This window comes from Vicugna pacos, chromosome 10, assembly GCF_048564905.1.
Source record: "Vicugna pacos chromosome 10, VicPac4, whole genome shotgun sequence".
In the NCBI taxonomy this organism is placed as follows: Eukaryota; Metazoa; Chordata; class Mammalia; order Artiodactyla; family Camelidae; genus Vicugna; species Vicugna pacos.
The window spans coordinates 63,190,640-63,199,390 of record NC_132996.1 but is presented as its reverse complement, the minus strand read 5'-3'; the positions used below and the strand labels follow the sequence as shown (position 1 = coordinate 63,199,390).

The 8,751-nt window shown below is 55.3% G+C and overlaps 1 protein-coding gene across 1 annotated transcript; it reads left to right on the top strand.

Annotated features, from left to right (window-relative positions):
* The first annotated feature begins 4,742 nt into the window (after positions 1-4,742).
* On the top strand, positions 4,743-8,455 carry APLNR (apelin receptor). The gene has a single exon (XM_072969963.1). It carries the CDS (start codon positions 5,033-5,035, stop codon positions 6,182-6,184), a length of 1,152 nt encoding a protein of 383 aa, XP_072826064.1. The 5' UTR covers positions 4,743-5,032; the 3' UTR covers positions 6,185-8,455.
* The last annotated feature ends 296 nt before the right edge of the window (positions 8,456-8,751 follow it).

The following is an 8,751-nucleotide window of genomic DNA, read 5'->3' as shown; positions in this document are numbered from 1 at the left end:
CAACCACCTCTGGGAGCCACTTCCACAGTTCTCAGAAAGCCAGCTCCAGTTAGTCCAATGCCCTCTTGTACAGACAAGGAAACTGAGGCTCAGAGAGGAAGAGAGCCTTGTCTAAGGTCACACAGCAGGCCTAGTCTTTCAAGTTTCAGGCAGAATGCCAGAGACTCCCAAGAGGGCCCTGCAGTCCCCTGATCCACCCTGTCTAAAACCACCCCCTTTCCATTTATTCTGTCATTATCCATAACTTTCTTTTTAAAAAAAATTTTTTTTGGGTGGAAGGTAATTCGGTGTGTTTTTTTATTTAGATGGAGGCACTGGGGATGAACCCAGGACCTCGTGCTGCTAAGCACACACTTTACTGCTGAGCTCTACCCTCCCCCATGCGTAACTTTCTGGGTAGAGCTCAAGACTCCCTGATTTCACTGCATTTACTCAGTGCTTATCTATTTGGTCTCTTCTCCACTTCTAGAATGTACCTGCAGGAGCCCAGGGGTGCAGTCTGAACTGTTCACATGATAATAATAGCTGCTCGATAGGTATTCGATGAGTGGATGAAGTCGAAATCAAGATGCAGCCGGACCTTGTATTTCCTGGCTCCCAGCGCAGTGGGCTTTCCTGTGTTTGCTGTCCCCAGAGCCCAGGGAGAGCCAGGAGTTCCGGAGAATGGCCTGGGAGTTTGAAGGAGCACCAAATGGCCAGGGAGACAAGGGGTTGCTGGGGGCGGGGCGGGTTGTCTGCCTTAATGGTCAGAAGGCAGCTGACCATTTGCTTCTGGTCAGAGAAGCTGGGGTGGGGAAGGGAGGGTGGCCGGAGGAAAGGGAGAGGAATCTCAAGGAGTGGGCTCGGCAGCCGGCCCGCTTCCCTGTCCTCCCCTCCCCTTCCCCTCAGATGACACCACCAGCTGTTAGGGACACAGCTGTTGCCGCCTCTTGGGCAAGGGAGCGAAGGGCCCTGCTGCCCTGGGTGAGTTCTGAAGCTGTGAGTTCAAAGCAGACCTGTGAAGTGAGGGGGCTGGAGCCAGGAGCTGCGGGGAGGAGGTGAGAAGTCAGCGAGGGGCGGAGAAGGGCAAGTGTCCATCTGATGTCCTCCACCCAATGCTGGGGGCCAGGGCTGGGTGAGGTTTAGCTTTGCCCCTCATCCCAAGCCATTGGAGAGATCCAGTTAACTGCCTGTCCTGTCCTCCAAGGAGGCTGTTGATGCAGGTCCCTGACCATCCACTGCGTGCCTGAAAGCCTCACCCCGCGCACACGTGTCCCACCTGCTCACAAGCAGCCCCACGGCCCCCTGAGCCCTGCATCCAAGTGCACACAGCCACTCGCAGCACGGGTACGGGGCCAAGCCAGTCTCTGCTTTCCAGGCCGGGAACAAACCGAGGGGTGGGCTGAGAGAGGGCTGTGGGATGAAAGTAGGTACCCTCACTCCACAGGCCACCAGCAGTCTGGGCTCTGCTCAAAGGGCCCGCAGCAGGTCTGGGGCGCCGGTCCCGTCTGCCAGGCTCATCACAATACCCTGAAGAAATCACCAGGGAGAGGGAGAAGTTCCCTGGGAAACCCGCTCGGCCTCACCAGGGCAGGCCAGCCCCAGGGACGCTGGCCAAGAGTTTGGCCCTCGCTCCTTGTTCGCCAGATGGCTCAGGGCAGATTATTCTGGACCAATTTAGCAAAAAGGTGCCCTTGTGAAGGCAGAAGAGCAGCCCTGGGTCTCTTTCTATCCTTTTCCCAAGTGCATTTCTGGGGTTTTAATTCAGCATACGTACACTGGCACCAAGTTGAGGGGGACCGAAACGCAAAGCAGGCTGTCCCCAGGTGCTCTCTGTCTGGGGAGGGCTCACTTCGGAGCCCTGGGGGCACATGAGGTCAGTCTTCAGCTGCTGGTCCCATTTACTAAGCTCTTATCTTCCGTGTTGGGTGACCAGGCATCTTGGATATCAGGAGCAGGGGAGGAGTGGGGCTGGCCAGTCTGCTCAATCAGACTGCCATCGCAGGGGGCGCTTAGGCCATCTGTCCCAGCTGGTTCTTGGCAGGGGGGCCAGACCTTATCAGCACGACACCCCCTCTGGCCCCAGTCAGTGGCTCCTACTGCCCCCAGCCTCGGCTCCCCATCTCCTCCCATCAGTGACTCTGGTTCCTCTGGCGAGATTAACTGCTTCTTACCCTCTCTGAGTCAGAGAGCCTGGAGGCCAGCGGATTAGAGAGATGGGTCCGTATCCTTTCCCAGCAGGTCTCCAGGCTCCTGTCCGGCTGGGAAACCAAGTGGCAACAACGGGAACAGCTTGGGGAAGGACCTGATTTGGGGGACACTCCGAGCTAACTTGTTCCCCTCCTTCTATGCTCCTAACTGCAAAGGCACAGGTGCCCACGTCTTTCTGGAAGAACCAGAGAAGCTCTTGATTCACTGGGGGTCTCAAATTTGGCTTTTATCCAGGCACATCGTGAACAGTTTTTTTTTTAATAGTTAAAGTATAGTCAGTTTACAATGTTGTGTTAGTTTCTGGTGTACAGCAGAGTGATTCAGTTTTATTTTTATTTATATATATATATATTCCTTTTCGTATTCTTTTTCATTATAGACTATTATTAGGTATTGAATATCACTATACAGTAGGACCCTCTTGTTTATCTATTTATCTACAGCGGCCAGTACCTACAAATCCCGAATTCACCATTTATCCCTCCACTCCCTCTCTCCCCCACAGTAACCATAAGCTTGTTTTCTATGTCTATGACTCAAGACGGCCTTGGTTCAAATTCTGATTTGACCTCGGCCAAGTCACTCCATCTCCCTGTACTTCAGTTTTCTCATCTGTACACTGAGATGAGTGAGGGTACCTACTTTCTAAAGTTGCCCTGCTAATTGAAAGAGATGATAAAGACGTGTAAAATGTAGACTGTTTAGAAGAGTGCCCAGCACGTAGTTAAGTGCTCAGTATGTAATCGTCATGCGAAACACCAACGTGTTCTCATCTGCACATCACTTTTAGGGAAAAGTCATCCAAAGTCCTCAGAATCTTTCTTATCTTCCTCTCCAGACGCCTTGCATTTTATGTTTCTTCCTGCACGTTTTTCTGTCCCCTTCTGTTCTTGGCAAGCTCCTCTTCAAAGAGCACCCACTGGGGGCCCAAGGACAAGTTCCACTTGTCCCGCCCTGTCCTTTTTGAAAATGGAATCAATTCCCTAAATTCACAAATCTGGACATTTCTCATAAAATCCAGAATTTGAAATGATCTGAAAAACCAGAAGGCAGGTCATGCTGGGTCCCATATTTCTGTGTGGTACTCAGAGACTGGCTCTCAGGAGGCCTCCTCTTGAGGGGGTGTGCTTGCTCCAGTTTGCCAGTCTCCACCACTCCCTGTTGTCTTGAACTGGTTGTTTTATCCATATTTATTCTTAGCCTGGTCCTTGTGAGTATTTGAGTTTGGGGTCCCTGCTCGAAGGCCCCCAGAAAAGATTTTCTGACCACCCCTCAACTTCCCTGAAATAATGGATTCTAATTTTGTAAGCCTTTTGTTTTGGATGTGGCCAAGACCCGTCTCCTGATTTTGCATCTCTCACGCTTGCCCAGCTTTCGATGGCCTCCCCGACTCTTAGGGGTGCATATTTTTAATCTTACCTTGTGCATCGTTCTCTTCTTCCTGCCTGGAGGTCCTAGAGAGGTGAACAGCCAGGGCAGACTGAGTTTCTATGGGATTGTGTCCCGGGCACCTCCTCAGGGGCTGCTCCCTTTTTCTGCCTCCTCTTCTAGCTATGAATTCCTGACCCTCCCCACCTCCCACCCCACCATGGTCTTATGGAAAATGCCTGGTCCACGCAGGGCAGTAAGAACTCGAGGACTGAAGTGCATCCATGTTCTCATTGCACAGTAATTCACAACCCCCGGTAATTCACAGTCCATCTTCTGCAGATGAACTCCTCTTCACTCACTCCCCGTGTCACCCATCAACTTCCTCACTCAGCAACCATTTGGGGATCACCTGCTCCGTGCTAAGTGCTGTCTTAGGTGCTGGGAGAAGAAGGAAAGCAAAGAACAGCAAAACAAGGTTTATCCTGTGAAGCTGGGCAAGACACTTAGCTTGTTCAGACTCAGTTTTCCCACAGACTTAATGACTTGATTAGAGATCCTTCAGTCTGGGCTTTCTTCCTCCTGTGACTGCCGTCTGCGAACGGCAATCTGCTAACAGCTTCTGAGTTCTAGAGAAATGCCTCTATAACTGGCTCTGTAAACCACGAAAGTTACCAGAGAGAGGGTCAAAGCCGAGGTGTAAAGGGGGCCAATGTGAGCGGAAGCACAGAGAAGAGCAGGGTCTGGGTGGGGGCGGGGAGGGCAGGAGGTGGAGGCTGGAGGGCAGACCCGAGGGGCCGGACCTGCTTGCCAGGAAGGCACGCCAGATGCTCAGACCATCCTGTGAAATCTCACACCCTCCTTGCCCCCACCCTCCCTGGCTCCAGCGCAGGCTGGATTTCAATCTGCATAATTTGCCCCATTTAGAGAGGATGGGAGGGGGTGAGAACAGGAGAGAGCAGAGGACTGAGGAGAGGTTTTCCAAAGAGAAGAGGGAATCAGAGGGAAGGAGGCTGGGCCAGGAGGAGAGCAGGCTGCAAACCATAGATAACATTCTGCCCAGCACGGCAGGGGTCAATTTGGTCCACTTGCCCAGTGACAAGAAGGAAAAAAAAGTGGGCTGTAACTTAAAGATCTTAAGACTCACAAGTGAGGGGTTGGTCTGGAGGTGGGAGGAGGGAGTGACAGCCAAGGGAGGAGACAGAGACTCAGGAGGGGGCAAGGAAGTGTCTTAGCTGAGGCTGGGGCAGGACAGGAGACAGTGGAGGAAGTCTGTGGAGTGTGGGCATCCTCCAGGGACCTGAGGATCCAGAGGCAGCTCCTCCTGCTGCTGGGAAGGGCCCTGGACACCTTCAGCCCTTGTCGCCTGCCCTCGGGGGCTCCAGCCAGAAGCTCAGGGCGCTTGCTGAGTTGGTGACAGCCACGGAGCTGGTACCCCCGGGACCCCCTGCCCGTCCTCTCTCCGCGCCCCAGCATGGAGGAAGGTGGCGATTTTGACAACTACTACGGGGTAGACAACCAGTCTGAGTGTGACTACATGGACTGGAAGTCCTCGGGGGACCTCATCCCTGCCATCTACATGCTGGTCTTCCTGCTGGGCACCACGGGCAACGGCCTGGTGCTCTGGACCGTGTTTCGGAGCAGCCGTGAGAAGAGGCGATCGGCTGACATCTTCATCGCCAGCCTGGCAGTGGCCGACCTGACGTTCGTGGTGACCCTGCCGCTGTGGGCCACCTACACGTACCGGGAGTACGACTGGCCCTTCGGCACCTTCGCCTGCAAGCTTAGCAGCTATCTCATCTTTGTCAACATGTACGCCAGCGTCTTCTGCCTCACTGGCCTCAGCTTCGACCGCTACCTGGCCATCGTGCGGCCGGTGGCCAACGCGCGGCTGCGGCTGCGGGTCAGCGGCACCGTGGCCACGGCGGTCCTGTGGGTGCTGGCCACGCTCCTGGCCATGCCGGTCATGGTGTTCCGCTCCACGGGCGCCGTGCCCCAGGCGGAGAACAGCACCAAGGTGCAGTGCTACATGGACTACTCCGTGGTGGCCACCTCGAGCTCCGAGTGGGCCTGGGAGGTGGGCCTGGGGGTCTCGTCCACCGCCGTGGGCTTCGTGGTGCCCTTCATCATCATGCTGACCTGCTATTTCTTCATCGCCCAGACCATCGCCGGCCACTTCCGCAAGGAGCGCATCGAGGGCCTGCGCAAGCGGCGCCGGTTGCTGGGCATCATTGTGGTGCTGGTGGTGACGTTCGCGCTGTGCTGGATGCCCTACCACCTGGTGAAGACGCTCTACATGCTGGGCAGCCTGCTGCACTGGCCCTGCGACCTCGACATCTTCCTCATGAACGTCTTCCCCTACTGCACCTGCATCAGCTACCTCAACAGCTGCCTCAACCCCTTCCTCTACGCCTTCTTCGACCCCCGCTTCCGCCAGGCCTGCGCCTCGGTGCTCTGCTGGCGCCAGAGCCGGTGCGGGGGCGCCTCTCCTGGCAGCAGCGGGGAGAAGTCGGCCAGCTACTCGTCCGGGCACAGCCAGGGGCCCGGCCCCAGCACGGGGAAGGGCGGGGAGCAGACTCAGGAGAAATCCATCCCCTACAGCCAAGAGACCCTCGTGGTCGACTAGGGCCGGGGCCCCTCGGCCCCGCCCCAGCCTTTGCCCCAGGTCTCTGAAGGTCAGGTCGGCGAGGACACCTCTCTTGCACTTGACTCCCTTCCCCGCTCCCTGCCTCCACCCTCCGCCTGTGTCTTGTCCTCCTTTTCCCTCTGTTATTGTGCAGAGGTTTGTGGCTTAGTGGAAAGAGAATGAGCCCTGAGGTCCCATGCTCGGTCGGCCACTCAGTTTCTGGGAGACTGTTCTTTGCACAAGTCTCTTAACTGCCCCGAGCCTCAGTTTCTCCATTTATAGAAAACGGAGAAACTAAAGTGATGTGTGCATCCTGGCTCAATAGAAATTCCTTTCCCCCATCCCATTTGGGATCTCCAGCTCTTTTTCTCCCCGTTTCTTTTAGTTTTCCCACCCCTCTTCCTCCCTCTGTTCCCTCTCTCTCTGCAATTTTTACTCTGAATTTTCACTTTCTGTCTCCCACCCTCTCTCTCGCAGCTCACCCCCTCCCTCAATCCCCCTGTAACCCCTTTAACCACCTTGTTCAGGAGGGCTCCTAGGGGTTAAGAATCCTGAAGCTTGCAAAACCCGTGTGCCTTCAAAGCTCTTTACCCCTTTCCCTGGGAGTCCCGGGAGGGAGCTGGGAATGGGCCGGGGCAGGAGGTGGGCTGAGTCTCAGAAGGAGTTACTGCTCCAGTCTCTGCAGCTGGGCGCATCAGAACTTCCCTCCAGATCGGATAAGTTTGCTGCAACTTCAGGCACTGGGGGAAGAGCGACCCCAGGAGAGGACCTCCCTTCCTGCAGCCCCTGCACGATGCCCACGAGATACACTTTCTACAGATTTCCTTGGACCCTTTCATCCATTGTCTGTTTTCATGGTGGGGACTGGGGGGCAATGGGGTTGATGGCGCAGCAGGCTCCTTGGTTTCATGATATGAATGGGGAGTTGGGGAGGGAAACGGACAAAGAGGAGCATCAGCATTTAGTCTAAATGCTGCTCGAGTTCCCTCCCCAAATCCTCACCCCTCCAGCCTCCTCCAGAGTCCTGAGCTGCAGGTCCTTCCCTGTCTCTCTGCCCCATCCCAGCGTCTCCAGGATGTTTTTCTCTGGCACTGGTGCCAGCTGGTACTTTTGGTGGGGGTGGGGACGCTTACTTTGTGTGTGTGTACATATCTGTCAGCATGGATGAGAGTAACGTAAGAGCAGGGTGCCTGTGTCACTTGTCACTTGGATGAACACTGCCTACTCTCCACCGTATCTCTGCTCTTCACCCAATGTCCTCAAGGGAAGAAGGGACAGTCTGAGACAATACAGAATCAAAATGAGCCCACCCCCGACCCCCAGTGGATTTGTGGGCTCTGACGGCTGGTCCGTGCTTGAAGAGAGAAGTCTGTGTTTGCACCCGGGGTTCCCTACAGGGAGGTCTCTCCCCAAAGCAGCTGGCACCCAAAGCCTGAGGCATTCCACCAGGGACTCAGGAAGTCCCTCTGCCATCCCTGTTTCCCTGAGGGAAATGGGGGGGTAGGTTAAGAGCTTCCCTCAACCCCTTTCCCACGCCTGCCAAACTGCTTTGAATTTATGAGCGCTTCCCTCATCACCCTTCCTTTTTCCAGGGTCACTGGTTGTCTTCTTAAGGCAGGGGGTGGGGCGCACCTGCTTGCCGTGTGGTGAGAAGCGCTGGGTGGGTTTTAGTCTCATCTCTCATCAGGATTGGATCCCTTGGCTTCTCCTGCTGGGTTGGGGGGCTGGGAACAGTGACTGAAGCAGCCACAGCAGGGCTGACAGTATGACGGCCACTCTGCCTGCCAGAAAGGCCTTGAGGATGGAATTGATGGCCGGGCCTTTGTGCACGGAGGGCAGGGTGTGTATGTTCCGGGTTTTGTTCTTGGAGGGCTCTGGACGTGAAGGACAAGACACGAGCCGTGGAGGCGGGAAGAGCCCAGCGTGATGTCAGTGGACACTTGACCATGGCTGGGACGGGGCCAGCTCGGGGAGCAGGGGAGCGAGAGAAGGCCCCGGGCTTCTCTCCGCTTACCTTTCCCAGCTCCTGCCAGACTTCCACAGACTCACTTCATCCACCCAGCGCTGTCCCCAAAGCATCCAGTCAAAGCTGGAGGAGGCTTCCAGAAAGGAAGAGGGTGCCCCTCTGAGGTCCCATCGATAGTCCTGGACAGATGGTGAAGGACGCTGCCTGCTGCCCCCTTCACCCACTTCTTTGGAACATTTGTGCTATTTTCTGACCCTGTTAGTCCCTGTGGTTCATCAAATAAATCTTGTGTGTGTGTGTGTGTGTCTGTAACGATTGTGTCTGAAGCCTCTTCTCACACCAGCGTCTTGGGATGAGGAAAGGAACCCTAGTTTGCAAATGTTACAATGGGAGGTGGGGCGAGGGGGCTGAGGGGGAGCAGTGGGGAGAAGGGGGAAGTAAAAGGAGGCAAGTGGGAAACTGGAATGGAATCGGGGGAGCCAATGAGAAGAAGGGGAAAACACACACCAGAGAAGGGGAAGGATGGGGAGGTGAGATGAGGGAAGACAAAGGAAATAAAGGGACAGGGAACAGCTAAGCTTTTGTGCTCTGAAGGGCTGTG

What these genes read in the sequence shown, in the direction of transcription:
- APLNR (XM_072969963.1), top strand. Translation starts at nt 5,033, where the DNA reads ATGGAGGAAGGTGGCGATTTTGACAACTACTACGGGGTAGACAACCAG.